Genomic DNA, 24,007 nt, shown 5'->3' on the forward strand with positions numbered 1-24,007 from the left:
GAAAGGAAAATGGGATCACCTCCCTCTCCCTTTCAGTGCGAAGAAATCTTTTCTTCACAAGTGCATCTGGCAGCTTCCTACCAAAAGTCTTTGGGAATGATACATGGGAGAAGAGAGGAAGTTAATGAAAGTGTCAGTACCCAAGAAAAGAGAGGCTGTTGTATCACATAGCCAGAAATTTGAGACAGTCCTTTGCAGATTCCTTGCTATGGCAGGTTATGCTGTTACGAAAAGAGAAAAAGAAAAAAAAAAAAAAAGATGGGTCCAGTTCCAAGTTTCATGCTCATGCACCAGCATAAAGCCCGTACAGTCACCACTGACAGTTCAGTGCTGTGTAGCTGAAAGGCAGAATGTTTCCTCTTCTCAAGCATTAATCTGATGCCCGACTGACCAGAAAGCTAGATAAGCCCACAAGGTGCTCACAATATATATTCCTTTCCTTTCTTTCCTTTTCCCTTGGTTATACACACAGTGTCAAAGCAAACAGCCACACATGCCAATGACATTACAATTTTCTTATATTCTATTTCCAAATCCATCAGCTCTCACCTGTTTTTCTTTTGACCTTTAAACTCTTCAGGGCATGGAATATTACTTTTCAGCTTGTACGATGTGAAGAAAAGACATCTTTGACTATTACTGTAATGTAAGTGCATATTTGTGATCACAATGATTGCAGTTGCAGAAAAATGGAAATCATAAAGATTATTTCTCAAAGCTCCTGTTAAAGGCCATGAGATGATTGCTAGCTAATGAGAGAAACATATTTCTTTCAGGGCAAGCTAGCGGGTCATGAAGGCTGTATGTCTTCATTTGGAGCAGCCAGGTTTGTTGGAAACAAGATACCACTGCCAGATGGAGCATGGGTCTGTGTGCTTATGTCGTGGTGCAAAATGCTTGTGAAAAGCCTCAAGAGTTCTGGGATGCCTGGATGAGGCAAGACAGCTAATAAGATGCAGTTTGTAAGAAAGCTGATGGATGCATTCAAATAGCAAGTTTCCCCACACATGTTTTTTCCCATTAGAAAGGGCCGTGCTTTGCCAGCCAGAGAGCAGGGCAATCGGCAGTCACTGAGAGCAGCACGGGCTAGCTGTGCAAAGGGGCCTTACATTGAGCAAAGTGGGGAAATAGCAAAATGATGCTGGCATGACTGTAAAAGAAACATGATATTCACAGAACTGCCTGTATGTGTATATGTTATCACCTTCCCGACCATAAACACACCTTCCCCATGGGGAAAAACATTTTTATGTGTGCTACTTTTGGGAAGATGCTTTTGGAGATCCGTAAAAGATCTTCCTTCTGGTCTTTGGGATATGTTCATTTGTCTTCTTGCTTGTGTATGTGTGCTTGAAATGCACTCTGTTCCTCCTTGTATCATCCCCAGCACTGTGATGCTGCAAAGTTGTTGAGTCAAGCATCAGCAATCCTCCCTCTCTGTGGAACTGCTTCAGAGCAGCACAGTGCTCAAATACAGTGTGAGGGGATTACCTGTGGTTTCTAGGTTGTGAAATGAGAGAGATCTCTTGCAGAGCTCTCTGCTGATAATGCTTTCTTGCCTTCTCTTTGATGGTGTCTTGTGTAGCCATATAAGTAACTGATAAAGTGAAGAATAAACACTGATAGGACCAAAGCTGTGACAGCCAGATATGTTCCAAGTGGTAAATAAGAGACCCATAAGGAAGGAAGTGAAATGTGTGGAGGATAGAAAATGAGAACATAGACTTGTTTCTCTCCCAGTCCCTCCAATTTGACATTTTTTTCAGTAATGCTTTCCCTTCCGTACCATTCAGTCCTGACATTTGCTGAGGAATGGACCTAGGATCTGATGTAACACCTGCTAAAGTTAGCACAGCTGTTTGTGCTACAATATGAAGGTCTTGCCCAAGCCTTAGGGTCCCAGATGCTGTACGAAGACATAACGACTAGTAACACATAGCCCAAAGAGCTTGCTGTGTCGGTAAGAAAGGTGAATGGGAAGAGAAGTGTCAATGAAAGGGCCAGAAGCTCAGAGGCAGTACTGAGGGTAAAGCTTATCTGTCTCCACTTTCCTGTGTCATCTCTAGCATTACACTGTGTCTGCCGAATCTTTCTGATGACCACTCAGCCCAGTTGATCTTTCCACCAAATTGTGAAGTTTCAGGGACAGAAGGTGTCTTAGACTGGCTTTGTACCTACCCAGAGATTCAAAGAGCTTCAGGGCATCTGCAGCAATAGATGGAGGAATAGAGTCCAGTCTGTTCTAGTGAGTAGCAAATACATTGTAGGTTAGTATGCATAGCAGAATGTATTTTTTGTTTGTATCATACATATCTTTATTCTTGCTATGCATGAATATGCTCACTATTTATGCAAGAATAAATTGTAGAGCAATGTAATCTTGGTAGACAATGCAAGTTCCATGGTTTACAGGGAAATGTATGGCTAGACTGCTCTGTCCATACCCTGGCAGTCTTCGTGAGGAAGAAAGCTGTGTGTCTGAACCTGTTCCCAAGCCAGACTCATCACCTTCACTTGCCTCCTTGCTGCGAGATGAGGTACGTTCCCGATCTTTCCTGAAAAGCAATGTGGACAGATGACCTTCACAACAGCCAACCTGCTGGTGCAAACACATTCTGACACAGATCTTGGGCTTTCTGCTGCCTTCAGTTTGCCACACTTCCATACCACAGTGTACTGCCATGCCCCTTTACACCTTCAATCCCACAGCAGCATACAAGTCATCTCCTTCCCAGCTTCATTTTCTGGTAATGAAATGTTGCGATCCTCTGTCCATGAGTGTTAGGGGACAGCCTGGATTATGGACAGTCTGTGACAGATGAGCAACTTTGTGACCACAGAAGAACTCACTATGAAGGCAAAACAAAACAACCCTGCAAGTGATGAGACAGGGGTTAGGTTTTGTTGCTGAGAAGCAGGCGGATCCGTGCAGGGCACACAAACACAAACTGACCATTTCTTGTGGTGCAAGAAGGTAGGGGAGGAGAGGAGAAATGCAGGGCCTGTAAAAGCATCGTTGTGCTCTGCAGCTGGTGTCTGGGAGCCCAGCTGGGAGGTCTGAGCTGTGGCAGAAGAGTAGAAATGAAACTGCAGCTGTGACCAGAGTGGACATTTCCTGGCTCAGACCACAAGTTCCTCGTGTTCCTGCAGGGCAGGGGGGGCAAGGATGCCCACGCACACGTCGTGTGTTCCAGCTTGGTGTGGTGCAGTAAGTACCGGAGACCCAGATCTGCTTCCTGCCCTCACAGCTGCTGAGCTTCATACCTCTGCATGAAGACCACCCTGCCTCTGCTTCCCTCTTATTTTCTTGATTTTTTTTTTTTTTTTCATTTTTAAGCACCTCAAGCACATCGCTTGGCACATCACTCCTGTGTGTTTGAACATGTCCCACGTACTGCTTCTAGCCCCACTGCTTTCCAGACGGTACCGTACCAGAGGTGAGGCGTGGAGAGGCCAGGCAGGATGAGCCCCCTGGCTCCAGCTGGGAGAGGAGGGACCCCGGAGTGCCAGCTGGCAGTCACCCACGTGTGCACAGCGACTGCGGGGGCGGCCTTTCCGACACCTGCGACATCCCTCGCACAGTCTCTCAGCTTCCTGTTCCCAGTGCAAGTGCCGTTTGCCTTCAGCAAGTTAAGCCTGTTGCTCCCCCGTGCTTTCCCCCCTGCCTTGGATCCTTTAGCATTTTGCCGTGTCTTTGCAGTCTGCGTGCATCTGAGATCCAAACCCAGAGTGATTTCAGCCAGCGCTCACTCCTCACCAATCCCAAAATGGTACTCAGTTGCTAGTGCTCATGCCGTTCAGCCAGAGGCACTGGTCTAAGCAGTGCCCCACATTGCATGGGTCTTTGCTTCTGATATTTTTCTTGTGCCGTTCTCTAGCCAAAAGTGCTAAACATCAGTTTGTTGACGCAGACTGCAACCAGCATTTATGTGAGGGAAGAAGACACTCCCACAGCAGGTTGCACAGTTGTGTGACTTTCTCAGCCAACTTATCATGCTGACAGCAATTGGATTCCTCCCCTCAGTATAATGGGCACAACAACTTGTCATTTGCAAGAACAAGGAATGAATAATTGTTGACCAAGCATTCCTTATGGCAGCTATCAAGAACAAGTGAGTTTAATTTTTGTAAAGAGGTCTGTTTAGTGGGGCAGGTGAATGTCACATTTTGCACCTGGGCAAGAAGAACTAGTCAGGTCCTTGGTTTGCTTGAGCTGTGGCTGGGGCACAACAAGAGTGCAAAATGCCCTCTTGCTTGCTGAAAAGCTGTAGCAGAGCCAGAGAGAATCCACTCCCTGATCTGCAGTTGGAAAGGGATGGTTGTCAGAGTTTTCACTGAGCTTAGTGCTAAAAGGGAGAGTCTTCTCAATATATCTCACATCCAGGGCTAGAACAAATTATAGCAAGTTTGGAGGTGGGAAAAAAATCTTTTTTAAATACAGATCCTCTGAATTTATTTTTGTTCAGTTTTCTGGTACTTCTTATGTCTCAGAGGATGGTGAGTTGATCCAGGCAAGTCAGCACACAGCCAAGGTAAACGTCATTAATGTAGAGATGTCTTAGACCCAATGAGCGTATTGTGCTTGATGTCTAAGGCATTGGTACTCACTCTGGGTTATTATTGTTATTTTTTTAGTTATGTAATGATGGGGAGAAAAGACAGAAGCTTGTATCTGTGTTTGTATAGCTGGTTGCATGTTCATACATAAGGTATCCCTTAGTAGTTCCAATGTAGATGTCTTTTCTTAAAACCTTTCTTTCTTAAAATACTAATTTCTCATGCGGTGTATGCAGCAAGCAGCATTTAACTGTGTGTAGGAATTCGCTCTGTCACAGCCACAAGCGTGCAAGCACAGAGGAACCACATGTTCCACATACTCTACACAGATGCTAACACTCGTGCCATAGGTGGTGACCCAGGGCTTCCAGTTTCTGCTAGCAGCCCTCGATAGCATCCTGAACAAAATGTTCTTCTGTAAACTGATTGCACAGCAGATAAATCCCCATAGTTCAGCAGATGGGAAGTGAGGGAGGGAAAATCAAATTCCGTGCCGTGGGAGCCAGGCTATCTTAGTGATTTGCAAATGACCTCGATGCTCTGCAGGCTTTCTGGGCTCTTGATGTTGCTCAAGTCCCTCCGTCTCCCACTCTCTTGAACTCTCTCAGCATAGCAAAGCTAAGGAAATCCAGGAGACTAAATTCAGTGCTGCAGATTAGTGACAGGAAGGAAATTGGATATGCATGAATTAAACAAGACCATGTGCCTTCTCTGATCTGCAGATGTTTTTTCTCTCAGAAATGCAACTTCTTTTTTTGCAGGTGACACCCACACATCTCCTTCACTTACTGGCGATGATAATAAAGGAGATAAACAACTGGAGCTCGTGCAGTTAGACTTAATCTTTGTGTGTCATCGTCACCAAGCAAAGCCACAGCAATAGGAAAACAGAGCTGTTTTGTGCTGCTCGCTTCTAACTGACATTTCCTCACAGACCAAGTCGCTCATGTAACCTGTGGACTCTTTGAACTTCATCTTGTGCTTGCTACCTTTCACAGTGTGTTGGCACTGCCGTGCAGCGCAGAGCTGCAGTAGATACATCCTGTGCTTATATCCTGGTTCTCAGTTTGCCTCTCTGCCTCAGTGGTTTGAAATCAGATTGCAGAACTACAACAGAAATGCCTTCATAACAAGGAAAAAAAAAAAAAAGAGTAACAAGAAGGGAATACTCTGATTTTAAAACCTTATACTGCAAGTGGAATGTGGGATTTGTAAGTAACAGATCCTTTAGTTAAGAAAGAAGAAAAGGCAGAAATAAATGTATTAAAAAAATCCTTTTTTAGTTAAGCGTATATGCATAGTTAGTTTGATTTTAATAATCTCAGGAAATAACCACAGATTCTCCATCCTTCCAAGGACTGCTTTTATTGGAAATTCACTGGAGCTTCAGTCCAAACTAATGCATTTCTCTAGCTGCTGGAGACAAGCCCTGGAGTCACTTAGCTCCACTTTTCCTGCAGTCTGCCATTCAGCTGTCCTGCCTTCCCAGCCTGCTGTGGTTTATTTGGCCACTGCCTGCCCTATGAATATAATTTGCTGCCTTTGTCTCGAAAACTTCCTGGGATTCAAATGTGTGCCCAAGCCTGCTCACAGGACCCAAACAGTGTGGTTAGTTCCTCATTGGTGCAGAGCAGCCTGTGCACTAAAAAGTACTTTTTGAGGCAAGAAGGACCAGGGTGTTTTTAATGCTGTTATTTCTAGTGTGTGGCCAGGGAGAGGCAGAAGTCTGCTTTGCGTAGTGCATCCTGCAACTGGTTTGTTCATTGCTGATCCCTGCGGGACTCTTCCAGAGTTGCACTGAAGTGGTTTTAGGGTGGTTTCTCCATTAACCCCTTCTTGCTTCTCCCACCTTTAGTGGTGGGTTGCTCCATCACAGGGCTGGACTTGAAATTAGTGTCAACTGTGTGCGTCTGCAGCAGGGACAGTGGTTATTCCCTTCTGTCTGTGGCTGTATCTTCGCAGCGTCATCCTTAATTCTTGTTGTTAAGAGAAAACATTGGCATCACCTCAGCATGCTGCTAATGAGAAAAAGACCTAGCTGGGATAGTGCTCCCAAAGCTGACATTCTGCCCTGGACTTCAGCCTCTGTCCCTGTGCATCAGCAGCGGATGAGCTGTGCAAAGAGAGCAATGATTTCAATTCTCCAGCCAGTTTTGACTTGGCTGGGAAAGGCTGAGAAGCCCACGAAGAAATGCGAGCAGCCTACTTCATCGTTTTCACAAGCCAAAAAAAAAAAAAAAAACAAAAAATCAGTTCTCATCTTGACCACTGGTGTTTGAAGATTAAAGTAGCCCGAGGGCTGTCACAGGCAGCAAGTATAGCAGGAAAATGAGTTCATTCTGACTCACAACAGAGTGATCTAATTTAACGGGGCACTGACAAGGCCGTCGGGCATTAAGTTAGCTATTATCCTCCTCCGGCTGGCCTGGGTGCATTGTCCAAGCCTTCACCCCCTTCCCTCTGTGGCTGTGGCTGGATGCAATTTGCAGCCACGTTGCCCTCCCTCGCCCCGCGTGGCCACACGTGCCGGCCAGGCCAGCGTGGGCTCAGCTGGCCACAGGCGCCTGAGGGCAGAGTTAGGGCCACGGCCGTATCCTGCTGCTGCCCGCTGTCCAAGGGGCTTGGGCTCACTCGAGCTCTGGACCTGCAGCATCTGTGCGAGAGGGGAGCCTCTTTGTGTGTCTGTGCTGGGAGCAGAGGGCACGGCTCCTGCGGGCAGCACAAAATGCCTGCGTGGTGATGGAGCCGCTTCGCTCGCAGCAGGGGGCAGAAGTGAGGCTGGGTGGGAAAGCTTCCTGCTGGCTGTTCTGCCTTGGATTGCTGAATTTGGCAACCTGACCTCTTCTGTTAAGGTCCTTCAGTCTGTTGTAGCTTCTTTAGCTTCTTTATTTGAGAGCAAAAGGATTTTGCAAAAAGGCCATTTAATCCTCCTACCAGATTGAAACCACTACGTTGATTTCCACACCACCTCACTGTTACACATTGCTTGTTTGCACCTTCATTTTTGCTGGTTAGAGAGTGATCCTTCTGGACTGAAAAAGAGGAGTTGTTCCAGTGCATGAGAACATTTCAGCCTGATCCAGAATAGTTCCCCTGAAGGAACAAAAAACCAAGTGAGGGAAAGGAATGATGTGGCTACAGAATGATATAATGGCTAGGAAAACTGTGACGTTTGAAAACTCCTGGTCATGTCAACAGTCACATAAATCAGACAGAGCCAACTCCCAAAACCTGAGGTGCTCCTGGTGAGTTTATGAGCCCTGAAAAAAAGATTTTGTTACGCTTTTATTAACAAACAGGAGAAAAAAGTGAGAACCACTGCCCTAATCTCCTGGAGATGCAGGGAAAAAAGGAAGGAAGGAAGGAAGGAAGGAAGGAAGGAAGGAAGGAAGGAAGGAAGGAAGGAAGGAAGGAAGGAAGGAAGGAAGGAAGGAAGGAAGGAAGGAAGGAAGGAAGGAAGGAAGGAAGGAAGGAAGAGAAAGAAAGAAAAAGAAAGAAAGAAAGAAAGAAAGAAAGAAAGAAAGAAAGAAAGAAAGAAAGAAAGAAAGAAAGAAAGAAAGAAAGAAAGAAAGAAAGAAAGAAAGAAAGAAAGAAAGAAAGAAAGAAAGGAAGGAAGGAAGGAAGGAAGGAAGGAAGGAAGGAAGGAAGGAAGGAAGGAAGGAAGGAAGGAAGGAAGGAAGGAAGGAAGGAAGGAAGAAAAGAAAAGAAAAAAGAAAAAAGAAAAATCATGAATTTGCGACCATTCAACTTTTTGTCTCTTTGCAAAAGGGTTTGTATGAAACTGGCAGCCTCATAATACTTTGTCAGCCAAATTGGCCACATCAGACTATCTGCATGCCCTTGAGGCTGAAATAGTAACATACTGTAATGTGATGCTCTAACAAAAGCGCCTAATTGTGAAGAACAATCCATTTGCATCAAGATAAGCAGCTAGTAATGCTTCCCTCTCACAGCCACTTGCAGACACCACTGGCTACAAATTACTGCCTAGTACTGTTTTCAATGCTTCCCCATTCTTCACCAGACAAAGCTGGTATTGTACTCATTACCCTAACCTGTTTTCTGGTTAGTGCGAGTGACTAACAAAATTGTCTTGGTCTGTGATTCATCTTGAATAAACTATTTTCCAGTCACACAGCAAAAGCCTTGCTGAAAGCGGAAAGATTTGATCTTTAGCATTTGCTTTTGTGCTCCTAAAACTCAAGCAGTTTGTACCACGTTATCGGTATCAAACATACCATCAGTAGCCAAAGTTGCTTCTGCTGTCAGGGCATGTATACAGGCATAATGAGCTTGGCAGGAGTCAGAAGCCTGCTATGCACAGGAAACGAAACGCACAGAAGTTAAACGCACTGTGGGGAGCACGTGGTGTGTGGGATTCCCACATGGCTGTTTGGCAATGGGAAAGATGATGGGAAAATCAAAGGGATGAAAGACCCCAAATCCTTCAAACAGAAGACGAGTGCATATCAAATCCCCACATGGCTCCAATCTCCTATGGCAACTCCCTACCCAGCAGTGAAGAGGAACGTGGCATACAACACAGCCTGTGAAGCAAGGAGCTGCTCATGGCTGCGTGTGGAAGGTTGCACAATGGTGCTGGGGATTAACAAGTTGGATGGGTTCCTGAACTGCTGAGTCTGGCACAGAAATGAAAGTAAAAGTGATAATATGCAAAGGGGGAAGATATGATATTGTTCGACAGACATGCAGGGTTCGTGTTTATAGCCAGAGAAGAAAGAAGGGACATTCTGAAAAATCTGCTACAGGAGATTTGGGAAGTTGGGGAATTCAAACCTGAAGGGATGCCCAAGGCTTTTGGCTTCAGTAAACCTGACAACCCCTACAGTGAAGGTTCGAGATACTTGCAAGCACAGCACAGGCTACCTCCTCAGCATCCGTCTCCCAGGAGCTTGGTTCCTGGAAGTGCAGAACAGCCAGACCCTTGGTTTGTGCTGTGCTGGAGATGTGCAGAACAGGGATCACACGCAGGGGCTGGAGCTGCACAACCCTTGCTTGACCCCTTGCAACACGTGCTGATTGCTGTTCAGATATGATGACTGCAGTTCAGATGCTCATTTGACACAGAGATCCGAACATGGAAGACAGGAGGATGAAAAATTAAATCACTGTTCATCGGGATGATAGTTGCATTTGAATTAACCCTGTCTGCAAAGCAGAAAACTCTACTGATCTCTCACCACCCTCCATGAGGGCCAGTTTCCAAGTTGAGAGCAGCAGCAGAGGGAGGATTCTCTTTACATCATCTATAAAGAGCATATAGACCCCAAAGGCAGGGGCAGGGTGGGCCAGGACTGTCCTGGCATGTTACGCGTTGCCTGAGACCAGATGGAATAAATTAGGATTGCTCTGTTTGTCATCTATGCTAATCCACATATGCAGAGCCAGACCTGAGGCTTAACTGGCTTGCTTCTCTGCAAACACTTTCTTTTAGTCCCTTACAGTGGTGGATAAAAGGTATTTATACTGGTATCTCATCTCCAGCAGTCTGTAATTCGTGTCACTAAAGTGCTTCAATGGCAGTGTCCATTCTAACACAGGGCTTAGGCTCTTCCTGTCCTGGTTCTCCTCATTATTTTTTTCATTATTTGTTTAGGATGTTTCCCTGTATCTCCCTTTCTTTTTGGTCAGCCAACATATTTAATAGTTATTCCAGCTGTTCCAGGTCTGACTTTCCAGTATCATGTCCTGGGAGCCATCGGTACATTTAAAATATGGAAATTGCAAAAGTGTTAGGGGAAGGAAAACAAATTATACCAACATTTGCTTTAGAAAGTAATACTTTCCCCTGACTAGCCTCAGGCCCAATGCATTTATTCAAGATTTAATTTACTGTATCTATTTAATAATTTTAAGAGGAGATTGCAAAAAGTATAATAAAACTATAAAGAATATAGATGTGAAACAGATGCATCTACACGTAAAAATGTGCACAAGCAGTTGAAGTGAAGACGTTGACCCTGTTTTATGCTTTCAGTACACATTTGCCATCTCACCTCACATTTGCACTAGAAGATGTGATTTTTCACACCACATTGAGATCAAAGCACTTGTTAATGTTGCATTACACAATGACAACGCTGGTGGATGGTGTGGAGCTGGGTGAGACAGAGTCGACCAGACTGATGCTGTGCAAAGAGTGGCTGGAGGCCCCGACACAAGGCCAGCATGCTGACGGGGCCAGGCAAGGAGGGAGGAGCAGGGCGGGAGCATCCCAATGGTCAGTGCCAGCAAGCAGGGCCCAGCTGGGACCATGCAGGGACCTGCCTGGCCCCTTCCCCTAAGCCCCTCCACATGCTTCTCACTGTCATGGCTGTAGTACAAAGGCACAGTAAGGGGCATTTTAGGAAGAGAGTCAAAAATGTATGTGGAAAAGTGTAAAGCGTAGGAACCAGAGTGAATAGTTTGGGGCCTGGTCTACAAATTCAAATAAAATTTCCAAGTTGGAAGTAGCAAGAGTTGTACTCGGGTTAAGATGTCAAAGCAGGTTGTTGCCACACTTCCACACTTCTGTGTCTCTGTTTTTGTCATGTCCCCTCAAAAAGAAAAAGAATCTTCTCATCCTGATTTGAAGGAAAATAAATTTTGAACAATCCCAATTTTATTTCAAAGTGGGAGTATGGATTTATTTTTATTTTTTTGTTTGTTTACTCAGTAGTCTCTATAAAATAAATCTAATCTCCTCAGTATGAAAAGGGACCTTACGCTAAGACAACCCCAATTACAGTTTAGGATGCCTTGTTAATGTAAACATACTTAATTAAAGGTATGAAGCAGGTTTTTGTTGAAGACTTCATTCCACTCCAGCACGGAGCATCCCTAAAGAACATCTTTAGATAAAAAGGCAACCTTCAGTCAGCACAAAGTTCAAAGTGCCTGGAGCAGTCTCTGTTCACAATGGTAGGACCTGAGGACCCTCTCGCACCCAAAACGTTGGTTGCTTACTAGGAAAAAATTCAAGTGATCTTTAGTCACTCCTTAGTGGATGCCGATTTTCAAGAGAGCTCTGGTACAGCCTTGGTACCAGAAAAAGTGATGATTTTTCAGGAGGACTCAGCAGAATGCCTTTTGGATAGAAACAAAAATTCAAAAATGAGGGTAAAGATCTCCTCCAAATCTGACTTCCACATCTTCTAATGCTTCCCATGTTGCTTTGTGTTCCCTTGCTGTAGGCAAACAAACGGGGCTTTTCATGATGACAGCAGACCTTTCTTCCTCTCCCATTTGATTTTTTCTTCAGATGCATTGGTTTCATGCTCTGTGGAGTTGCTTGCTTATGACTTCAGATGGCCTTTATGAACATTTACAAAGTGCCCAACCTAAGGACTCACATGTTGAATGTTGAGTCATTTTCTTTCGGTCCTGGTTTGTCCCGATGGCCCATTTGCACTGTAGCCTAATTACTTGGTGCCTTCTGGCTGACTTTTCCATCTCTTTCAAGCATGTGTCTTGACTTTCAAACTGTGCCCTGCTCTCAGAGGGAAGACAGCTTGTTTTTTCCCCATTTTTCCATATTTAACAGCAACAATGGTTTCTGAGGATTAGACATTCAGGAAAAGAAATTACAGGCTAAATCTAAGGGAGCAGTTATTGGGAAAGGTCAGATGTTCTGGTGCTGGTTCCCCCAACAGCTGGGCAAAACCACCAGTGTTAAGAGGAGACCAGCTCCAAGACCTGATGCCATCCTTCTCTCTTACCCACTGACATCCCTCAACACAAGTTGCATCTCCTTGTCAGCCATCATGGAAAACAATCCTTTTTTACTTTTCCCCCATTTTTATGTTTGCTTTTTTTTTTTTTTCCCTTTCCTTTTCTTTTTGCATAACACTGAAGTTTAGCCAATCCTTGCTTTGGTGTAGGTATCCATGGTCATTAATAACAAACATGATGAGAAAAAAACAGGCTGTCCTTCGCTGTCCAGGAGCAAGTGACTGCCTAGAAGCACAAGAGGATGGTGGTGGCTCGGCTGGTGGCTCTCACGGCTGCCAGGAGCGATACGCAGTGTAGTCTCGTGTTGGTGCATAGGATGGGTAGCCCTTGTTCTTCTGGTAGGGTGGGTGCCGGGGAGTCATGTTCATGTAGTCACTCTGGTGGTACCTGTTCTTCTTGGACTTTTGCTGTGGGAGAAGGGGCAAGAAAAGTGTGAAACCATTTCTGCAAGTAGCCTGTCCCACCTGGGGTGAACATTCAAAAAGGGGAAGAAAAGAAAGGGAAGAGGGATCCTTTGAGCAGAGAGCTTTTGAGCATTAATAAGATGTGAGAAACATGAGCGATACATTTTATTTTTTCCTTTTTTGAGTTAACGAATAGTCTCATCTGACTGTCAGATACATTAACTGCTGATGGTCCTGGCTCTGGGTCCTGGTTCAAGGAAGCAGGCGTATTCATAAGAAAGCCTCAGGTTTAAATACGTTTACAGAAGAATTAGAACACATGTTCTCATAATATAATCCATGGAATTTGCCAAACCCTACTACAAGTCTACAGCTCATCTGCTGAGGGATGCGGAGCATCAGTTCTCCAGGTGAAGGAATGCTGCAGACCAAGGAGACAAACTGATTTCTCTCACCACCGTTTCTCAGCTACAGAATGACTCAGCAGAAGCAATGCAGCCTGAGCAGTGAAAGCTGTCCTCATTTATAAGGAAGACAAAGAAATTGGCTTAACTGAAGCAGAATAAGCAGGAAAAATCAGCCTAGGCTATATATATCATGACTTGCCTACCATTTACAGCAGGAACACGTAATGTATACGTGGTGCTGAGCACTGTTTCAAGAGGAAAAAGAGCCAGAGCTCATGTTAATGTTTTATCTGGGCCCTAAAAATCTCATTTCCAATGTTGAATTTCTGCCTTATAGGGCCCCTGTGAGACAGGGAAGGCATCTCTTTCAGAACTAAGAGTAGCAGAAGACAGGTGAAATGGTTTGCCTGTAATGATAGAGGAAGTTTGTGGCTACAGCAGAATTTGCACCTGTGGCTCCTGCAGGCTGTGCATAAGGTTAGTGTTCTTGCATAGCTTAAGGCCTTCCTACAGGGACTGGGGAAAGTGCTTCCATTCTTTTTCCTTAAGACTGATTATACATTTTTACAATCTCCTTTTTACTGAAATCTCCTTTCTACATACATACATACACACATATGCTGCAGTGTATGTGTGATGCTGTGGAATTGGAGGAGGTCTGCCTTAGCAAATCTAATGGCTGAATTATGCTCTACCTGCAGCGTGAGGCAGTTAATTGCTATGAGACACTTCAAGCTTTTTGATGTTAATGTTATATATATGCAAGGTGTTGAATGGAAATTACATGCTGCTGAAGCTATGCAATGCAGATGGTGCATTTAATCATTAGGTACAAAAGTTTTATCTGTCTTTCTTTATCTCCGTAATATTAAAAAAAATATATATTAAAAAATCTGTTGAAATTGAAGAGGTAATTTCTCATTAGAGAAATACATTTTGCTAGCGTGAGTGAGTGCTGGATTGTTCTGGGATAAAGTATGGCTGCTTCTGGAGAGAAAAGCAGTTTTCCTCCAAGGCAGGCAGAACTGTGAGGAATTAGACAAATCTTTAGCTGCTTTCAGGAACTCGAGTGAAACAGGCTTGCTATGGCTGTCAGGTATCATTTTTAGAACCTCATTTTAACGTCTACAATGTCATGTAGGCAGCTTTATTTACATTCAACAGCACTCCAAGTACATCCACGCTCACGGCGTGCGTTATCAGGAGAATACCACCAGCAGCGATAACAGCAGGTACAAACTGATGCAGCAAACAGCACGCATCACAGTGCAGCCTTGTCACTCTTGCTGGGAGCAGACATCTTAGTAGCACAGCGCGTAGCCATTGGATATCGAAAGAAAATAGCAGAGAGAAAATGGTTCAGATTGTGAACGATGGATTTGAAGCTATAATATCTCATCAGCCACCGTCACACAGCACGGTAACACCAGCACCTGTTTGCTGTAATCCTCTTGGCTCTCCTCTCAGTCTCTACATAAGGCACAAAGAGGGACCACGTAACCTGCCTTTGCAGCTTGCTTTGACAATGTCTGGTTCAACTGTTTTGCATTAGAAATATGTATATACTGAGCAAGTGTATTTTTGTGAAACAGCTAGCAGAGCTCAAGCTTCAGCTAGCACTGAGAGTGGTTTTCTGTGCACGTGCAGCATTTAGCCTGTCAGGGACCCTGGGACCTTTTTTATACAGGCTACATCATAACCATAAGAAGCTATTTAATGGCAAAGATAGAGGGGAGAGGAGTGCAAGGAACAGAACTCTTCACGGTCGTTGCTCAAGTCTTTCCCACATGGAGTAAGAAGAGTAAAATCACCTCTGGGAAATTGGGATCCCAGGACTTGTCCTGGGAGGTGGCATTCTGCTGCCCCTGCCTCACACCCCACACTCTCTTTACTCCAACAGGGCTGCTTGTTGAACCAGGCAGAACTGAATGTGATGTGGGCCAGGCAAATGTTCAGATAGATTAGAAAGCAAAAATAATGAGCCACAAGGCTGTCTCTGCTTTCTTAGGGTAGATACACTATTGAGACCCTTGTGCCCCTGTTCTCTTGCAGTCAAGCTGCCAAAAAGAGTGAGCACGAGAAGGAATTGCTGGATAAGCACGAAACATCAGTGCGGATGGTCTTGAGCCAGCTGAGGGCTCCCTAAAGATTGTTTTACTGTAGGTGAGCACCTTCTGTCAGATTAGCCTTAAGGGAGTTTGCCAGGAGTGCTTGGAGAGGTAGATTTCCCTGACAGGGACAGCTGGCTGGAGCTGGAGACCGTGTCCCAGTTTGGCTGGTGTGCTGGGCATGGCAAATGTTATGGCATTACTGTTTGCTTTAGGACTCTACTACAGAGGCTGACTGCCCACCTGGTGAGCATCTGATGTTCCAGCTGTCTGGGGGCACAGCACAGGTGTGCACGTGTAGCTGGGGTAAAGAAGCGCTGCGATCCTGAAGTGAGGGATACCAGTGAGCTTGTGGTAAATAAGGCAGGAATAGCCGGAGAGATGAACTAAGAACAAAGAGCATATAGAGCAAAGGAAAATGGTTTCTTACCCAGTAGCTAATAAAGATTGCAGTTATTAGGATACTGTAGAAAGCAAGAAGTCCCGTCACTGCCACCATAACCCAGTAAGAAATTGCAGACTGAGGCTCTTGTGTTTGGACGGGTGTCTCTTTAAAGAAAAGAACAAAAAGAACTTTAAGCACTTAAAAGCAAAAACCTCCGTCTCCACTTACTTGTTCTTTGTTCCAACATGCCATTTATATTAACCGTATCATACACCTGTTTGACATCTTTCTTGAGATATCAGCAGCAGGAATGTCATTTTAGGAGGCAACCCAACTATTTTTTTTTCTTTATAAGGGAACAAACTGCCTCAAGCCATCGTATAAGGAGTGTCTATAGGGAGGATACTGGCCTACAGAGATCCCTCAGCTTACCTTTCACATGAATGACAGTCCCGTTGCTCTTCTCATTGTAGACATACGGAGGTGGATACATGGCCTCAATTTTGCAGAAGTAGATGTCAGTTTGGTTGGCATTCATGTTCCAAAGATTGAAGATTACTTTGTCTTCATAAAATGTCCCCTGGCAGTTGAATTCTTTGTTGGAATTACTGCTAGATTTGGTCTTGTTCCATGAAATAAAGCAGACTTCAACTGCACTGTTTGTTCCTTTGTGCAGCGAAGCTCGAAATTCCTTCCCTGTTCCATTGTATGAGTAGTTGCAGACTAGGTTTGCCGTTTTGTTGGCTACGATGAGCAGAGGATGCTGAGCCACTAAAATCTTGTTTTCTGGAAGGGAGGGCAGAAAGAGAGAAAAACACTTGTTTGCAAGGTACACCATGAGGCTTCAGAACCACACATCCTCCTCTGCAGCTCTTCTCCGTGTCTCCTCTCCTCTGCTGATGCTCCCTACAGGGGAACACATAACCACCAAGCTGCAGAAGCAGTTTCTCACAGGAGCTTGTTGCAGCAATCCCCCTCTTTATAAACAACTACAAAGTCACTAGGGGAGCATGTGAGGTCGAGGGTGTTTTTCTTTAGAGTCAGGACACTAGGACAGAAAGTGGCTCATGTGATAAAGATTGAGCATCAAGGCCCAAAAGGCTGCCTTGTTTCTTTATTTGTTTGTTTGTGTGTATTTAAGGCCACCTTTTTACCCTTTCCTTAGCAAGCAGATTCCCAGGGAACACTACAGAGTCAAAATACTATGAATTTAATGCTTACTTAAGTAGTCAGGTAAGAGAGTATTATTGATACAATTGCTTTGTAATCCAAGGACAGTCTTGAAGAGTTTGCAGGTGGAATTTGTTTAACTGTTTCAAGGGTTTGGGCCTTGGACAAAGAGCACTAAAAGCATGAACTGCTATCATTTTAATTTTAAATAATTCATTTCACTAGCTAGCAGCTGCAGCAGATTCTTAATCTCTCAGAGGAGTTGGGATCTGACTAATCTGACACTGTTGGCACTTAGCATTTGAATGGCCTGCAAAAAAGCATGTCATATGAAGGTATAATTCAATTTGGATTGACTGGACTGATAGATAAACAGGAAATGTTTTCTGACATGTAGAACTCCGTGCTATGATTAGCTGAACAATGAAACACTGCATAGGCTGTGCAGAGAGACAGCTTCTTCCAAGACAATTCATCCTGTGCCAATGGGGCCTTACTTCTCAAATTGTGACCTGTAAGAGGAAGGAGGTTTGGGTTCTTAAGCTAGGAACTTGCCAGAAGCAAGGAAAGCCCTTCTGTGTGTGTATATAACCACATGCAAGTGCAATTCATAGGAGGTCTCAGTAACCTTTGATGGATCACTGAGAATTGCTGTGGTTGAGAGAATGGCAATTGTGTCTCCTCCAAAGTCTGCTGCAAAACTTGCCTTCATTCTGCTTCATCCACGTGAGGATACTTGAAAAGGCTGGTTAGGGAAATGGAGTGGGATGGGGGCCAGATCCAGAATGCCCGGAATATAAGTGTTTCAATGTGTTCAATATTTAGGACTAAATGGCTACATGCAGTGTGTTCACACAGGCACAGGAAGAGGGACCACCCCAGCCTCTTGAGTAGGACACTCTTTTGGGGTGTAGGAGGCCCAAGTTCAGTTCTGTGCTCTGGCTTGGTGAGAGACCTACACCTGCCTCCCTCAAGCTTGGTGAGAGACTGGGCTTCTTGGGAGCTGCACAAATGTTAGGCTGGAACAGACCACTGAAGTCATCCTGTCTAGTGCTCCGCTTTCAGTCAGACATAGGACAAAAGGCAGAGAAAACAGATCTGTTAGTACAATTGACACATTATTTACACAGGTCCAAAGAACATCTGCTCCAAATACCACACAGTGTATCCACAGGTGTTATGAAGGCACTTTTTCATGTTGAAACTACCTCGCTTTGCTCAACTTTCATTATGAGAGCTGTGAGTGAAGACAGTGAACATACATGGTGGTCACGTCTATCGGGGACATGAGAGATTCAGGTGTAACCCCTGCTCAGAATCAAAACAGAAGATGGACTTGAGTGTGGGTCTTCCAAATTCAGAGTGAAAACCTTTCTCCATGTGATTATCCTAGGCTCTGGCTCCCATTCTTATTAATTTTTGTGGTTGCTAGACATTTTCCTAATAAATTGCTATTTCCCTGCCAGCTCCCATTCTCCTACCACTCTGCATCTGAAAATTTCCAAGCAGCTCTACTTAGCTGTAAGCTGGTAAAAGGGTCTGTAAGGCTGCTGCTCTCCAGCTCCCCAGAGGCTTGAGAGAAGTTCGTGCTAGATTTCTTTCATCAGCCACTGCTGATTTATGAGGAAGTTAAGAAGCTGAGCCAGAAACCCTCTGCTAGGTATACCCTGGCATACCAATTGTAAGCCACGAAGGGAACAAGACTGGAACAGGGAGTGAAGTAAACATGAAGAGATACATGATTTTGCCAGGACTAGTGGTAGGATGTGGGCAGTAAAAACAACCCACGGCCAGCAGGTTCTCCAGTTACCAGCCCAGCCCATGAAACTGCTGAAGTTGTTCATTTTCTCACGGAAAGCCTCGTTTACAGCCCTTTCTTCTCATGAGAGCAGAAGGACATGAGACAAGGAATGCTCTAGTGCCTTGTCTTTAGCAAAGAAAGATTTCGCAGTCCATCCTCCTTGTGTCTCTCCGTTCAGCACAGCTAGCTTGGAGGTTGGTGCAGAGCTCGTCACAGCTCACAAATCTCATGTTAGCAGGGAACCCAAACACCATGAAACTTTTTATTTTGATGAAGAGTGAGCATTTCCATGCTTTCCAGCACAAAGAGCCACACGTCTTGGAATCCCAGCACAGGGAGGCCGAATAACAGCAGACAAGGCAGGTTTCTATCGGAGGTGTTGCCTGTGGTGAATTTTCATCGAAATGAAGACATTTCAGCAAAACATTTCAGTTTCATCGAATCAGCACTTTCCGACAAAGGTTCTCACATAGGCTTATAAGGCATTCTAAGCAAGGAGTGAGGTTTGCATTCCACCCCTTTAGACAAAGTGTTTGATCATATTTTTCTTGGCCAGAAAACTGGTCTTTGGCCCAGGTGGGAATGTGCAAGACCCCAGCAGAGTTGTTCTGCTTTTAGCATAGCAGAATTCTGCACATCTCACTTGAGACACTCGTTCTGATTTTCACCCCAGTAGTGCCCACCACTACAACCCTGACTGTCACAGGAACCGAATACACCTTCAGAAGGGATTTTTCTGTTTCAGAGCTTACAACCAAAACAGGCATCCTGGAAGAGACGCTTGCAGAAGCACTACACCTCCGAAAAAATGCTTGCCTGTTTTTCACTGCAAGTGCTTACCAACACCTGTTTTTCAGCGCAAGTACTTACAGAAAAACAGGTGGATGTTTATTGCTTAGCCTGAGCAGATTTTCACTATGTCCAGAGGAAAGACAAAGAACACCGAAAAACTGGGGGACCACCTTCAAGTGCTGTTTACACTCTTCTGCAGAGCCCAGTGACCTTCCCCCACCTTTTGCTGCTGTGAGCTAGTCCGGATTCCTGATGTACAGCAGGACATAGCTTCATGCCTCAAGCTCCGCTATTTCATTACAGCTTTGAACTATTTCTGTCCCTGCCATGATATTTTGCTAATTGTCAACCGGACATTTTAGATGCAGCCAGTGAAGAAAATAATTTCCTTCAACTTATTTCTTGGACTTTTGGCCCAGTCTTGCCATGCAGGCTGGGTGATGATAACCCAGCCTCATGATGTTGAGGTGGCTGACCAGTTGCAAAAAGCTTACTTGCGGAGCATTAAACAAAGACTGTGCCTAAGTGATTTGTTTACGCCAAGCTTAAACTGAATCTGCTTTCAGAAAGTGGCTCTGCTATGTCAAATCTGAACTGGTTGAGGGAGGTCTTTTGTTTTTCATTTATGGGAACTAATGAGCACCACATGAATTGGTTGGGTTGCAATGCCAGCAGGGCTGGGGCAGGGCAGGCTTACCCCACAGGCAAGTTAGACAGGCCCTGCTGGCATCCTGCTCCTCCAGGCTCGCGTTTTTTTCAAATCGAAGAGCATCAGTCATGCCAAGATGTGTTCTAATTTTGCAGTGAAGAGAAAGTAAGGCAAAACATCCCTTTTTTCATTTCTGTTCTGAATAGGATTTGAGTATATTCTTTGTAGGATCTGGACCAGTCTGAGCAAACTTGAGCTGAAGTTGCTTTTGCCTTCACAAAGGAAGTTCTTCTCGTGTCTCTTTGGGTTTGTTAAAATGGTGAAACTCCGAAACATCTCATATGTGTTTCCAATAGCATATGTTTTCCCCTAAATAGGCTCATGATTGCTATTTCCAAAGCTGTGTTCAGTCATGCTGCATAGTAATAAATATCTGTGTCTTGGCCTTAGCCAGAAAATGTCAGTTACGAAAAATCTTTGTCTACAGTTTCAAAAATCAGTAAGGTCTAGAAAAGTAAAATCATTTAAATCAGAGTGCGCATGCTGCGGGCTTTCTCGGGATCATAGGTTGTATAAGCAACAGTGCACTGTTGAGCTTTTTTGTATGTTATGTGTCATGCTTGACATATCTTATAATCACACGTGAGGTTTTTTTGTATCATGACAAAATGTTGGCCATCCGTATCTGTAATACACAGACTCCCTCATCATGCACCCCGGTGCAGGCAAAACTTCACTGAAGTTTCTTTCTTTCTTTCTTTGCCAAGAAAGTGAAATAAAGATGACAGAGTATGGAAACTAACTATTTTGATTTTTTTTTCCAGAAGTTTCCATGAATCATTATCAACTATTGGAAAAAAAACATTCTGCTAAAAATATTTTCTACTCTCCTTTCTTTCCCATGCCAATTGATTCCAGGGAGCTATTTGCCAGGCAAGGAGTCTGGGATAAGTTGGGATTTCTATAGGCACTGGATTCTGCAAGGAACTTGCTTAATCCACAAATGGAAAGATACACAGCTATGTTACACACCAAGCCATCCCATTTTTTTACTGCTGCTGTTTCGTTGTTCAATTACCTTTTTACTCTGCTTCCCCAGGTACAAGAGTCTTTGTCTGATACTTTGGTTCCAGGTGACCCAGCAGTGGGTGTAGCGTGCAGCTGGAGGGATCTGCCCCTTCTAACCGTGATAAACTTGGGGTTTGCTAAACTTTCCTCCTTTGGGGCGAATACTGCAGGAAGCACAGTGCTGCACAAAGCACAGGTAATTCCTGCTGTAACCAAGCCCAGTTGGAGCACAGGATTTCTTCTTGTCCATTTGTGATTTTTTTTTTAAACCAGCATTTGTTGATGTCATCCTAATCACAGCTAACCACCGTGTACTTCTTCTGCATTCTGGTAACCTCGGTGGGTTCGAGGTTAACTTTTACACCCTGAGTCTGTTTTTAACACCAGCCAGAATGTGAGGCAAGTACTGAAAAGATGAGATCGTTTGTGGTCCACTGCAGTGGGAACCCACGTACATTACTTTATTTCATAAAACACACAGGTAGCCAACGTGCTCTGCCTGCCTCTCTGGCAGACTGCAGCAACATAATTATTTAGTCAACAGAGAGGGGGTGATGGGGATGGGGAGGGACAAGCTGTGTAAACATCGGTGTTACTGCAAAAGGGGAATGAGCAATCTGATCGTTCACGTCTCTTCCCAGCTTTAGAGTTCCACCATTCAAGCTCAACTTGCTGTACTCCCTGGCAGTCTAACAGCAGCAGAATGGGACAAATTTGTTTGTCTTCACTAGAACAAAGTATCTGAGGCCTATAATACATTTTGTGGCTCGAGGAAGTCCTGTAGGGTCTTGACCTGCCTTAGTTTTTTCCATGCAGTAAGGATCATTAATCTCAGGATCAAAATGAAAAGAAGAGGTAGAAAAGAGATATGAAATAAAGCTGAGAGCCCTGAGAAGCAAGCTAACTTGTGTGCTTCTCTTTAAGCAGTTGTACAGTCTCAGTGAAGCTGTTGGAGAAATTCAAGCTCTCAATGTAAAGCAAGTGTGCAGACGTCTAGAGAATCACGGCATAACCCCAGTGTCTGATAACCACACGCTTTATTTTGTTGCAATTTAAAAGAGTTGCATAAAAGTTGTTCACACCTCATGGAAATGTTTTTAAAACTGTTAACCCATTGCTGCTACTTATCCCCTTCTGGAATTAATGTCTTCTCTGACAACCCAGTGGCCGTCTGTGGAAATCATTATGACATTGCAAGCACAGAACGATAAACATGGTAGAAGGACAAGGAAGGCAAAGACTATCATCTCTCAAAGACATACCATTGCTTCATGCAAATCACAATGCCTTCACTGAGGAAAAGCGTTGCAGAAAAATAACACAAGTTAGGCAAAATGTGATCAATTGTATCTCTTGTATTAGGAAAAGCAACTCTTTAAAGATGTTCTATATGTGAAAGTTTTTGTACTGGAAGTCAGATTTTTGTTCTTACCTGTAAATTCTCCATCAAATACAAAACGCTGATATTTGGAGAAGAGCAAATAACAACAGTTCACAGACCAGTGACTTGAAAAATTGTCTGTCTCAAGATTATCCTTACAGAAACCATCATCCCTCGCCTTGCTTTGCATTTTGATGTATCCCTTGAAAAGACGTTAACTCTGAACATACTGCTTAAGTGAGAGACAACACCCAGACAAAACACCCTCAGCCACAACAACTGAAGATTCAGAAAGATTCACCAAGACTCCAGGCTCCTAAATCACAAATAGACATTTGTGTTGTTGCAGGTATTTCCAGAAAGAAGCTGGGTATCTCGTTAGTACCAGTAAACTACTAAACAGTGCAAAACTCAGAAACCCAGCAATTCCCACGCTCCCACCTTTGAGCTCCGTAAGCTGCTCTGCTGTTGTTCCTTTTGTGTGTTAGCTCTGGGGGGATGCAGGTGGGCACCGAGCTGGGCCACGGAGCTGCACACAGCAGGCTTGCAGGTGGCCGAGAGGCTGCCCCAAGGGGGGCACTGGCACCAGCTCAGCCCAGATCCCCCCAGCAGAGGCTAAAAAGCCACGAAGCACTTGTGTGAGCAAAATCTGTACGGGCTGGGGGAAGGTGAAATAACCCCCCTGTAAATACACATGCAGTTTCCAAATGCATCTCAAGAGATGGCGGATGAAAAAGAAAGCTCTTGGGTCCTGGAGGGATGCTTGTGGAAGAAGAAAAATCAGGCTCTTTTACAGCAAGCTGATCCATATGCAGTCCTAGCAGCATACTCTGTCTCCCCCTGTACATCCAAACAGACCAATTTCTGCAAAATTGACTCAGAGCCGTGCTAGACCTTCTCCCCCCTCCAATGGTGCAAATGTTGAAAACTGGCGGAAAGGGTCGGCACCCTGCTTTTGTTACCTGTTACATCGGCAGCGGGGATGAAGCAGAGCACCACGAGGATCCCCAGGAGCATGGTGCTGATGGTGGGCCCGCGGCCTTGTCCCCACCCCCTGCAGGCACTCCAGGTCTCCCCGGGCCCCACGCCACCAGCCGTCCCGTCCCCGTGGGGCCAGGCTGCACCCTCGCTTGCTCACACAGCTTCTCTCCTCCTCCCTCCGCAGCACATGATGCACAGCCAAGTGAAACCACTGCAATGGAAGTGTTCGAACAGGAAGTTCACTCGTTTGGTGGCTTTACCCTTAGGAAGTCTCCCCTGTGCCTCTGCAAGACCTAGTAGCGCCTGCCAGCAGCGCAGCCCACCCTGTGCAGTGCAGTCTCTGTGCTGCAGGATGTGTGCTCCTGCCTGGGGCTTTGCAGGGTTGCCCCTACCGGGGGAGAAGCGGATCCCCCAGAGGTGCAGTGCTCTTCCTTTACCGAGAGCATATACATACCACTCCGTTCCCATCGCCACGGTAGAAGGGAACGGCAGTTTCCAAGTTCCTGGTGGCCAAACCTGGCCCCTCGGGAAGCTGTGTGCTCAGGAAGCCCAGCTCTCCTCGCTCCCAGGAGC

At 44.9% G+C, this 24,007-nt stretch overlaps 2 protein-coding genes across 2 annotated transcripts in view; one reads left to right on the plus strand and one right to left on the minus strand.

Moving 5' to 3' along the window:
* RAPH1 (Ras association (RalGDS/AF-6) and pleckstrin homology domains 1) overlaps positions 1-24,007 on the plus strand; it is a 336,299-nt gene that overhangs the window by 172,155 nt on the left and 140,137 nt on the right. The gene's annotated exons all lie outside the window — the stretch shown is intronic.
* Positions 11,178-23,705, minus strand: CD28 (CD28 molecule). Its single transcript, XM_084524584.1, has 4 exons — positions 23,416-23,705; positions 16,025-16,378; positions 15,638-15,756; positions 11,178-12,695 (listed from the first exon to the last, which is right to left on the minus strand). Exons 1-4 carry the CDS (start codon positions 23,468-23,470, stop codon positions 12,555-12,557), a joined length of 669 nt encoding a protein of 222 aa, XP_084380710.1. The 5' UTR covers positions 23,471-23,705; the 3' UTR covers positions 11,178-12,554.

The sequence above is a fragment of the Aythya ferina genome, assembly GCF_964211825.1.
Source record: "Aythya ferina genome assembly, chromosome: 6".
Lineage (NCBI taxonomy): Eukaryota > Metazoa > Chordata > Aves > Anseriformes > Anatidae > Aythya > Aythya ferina.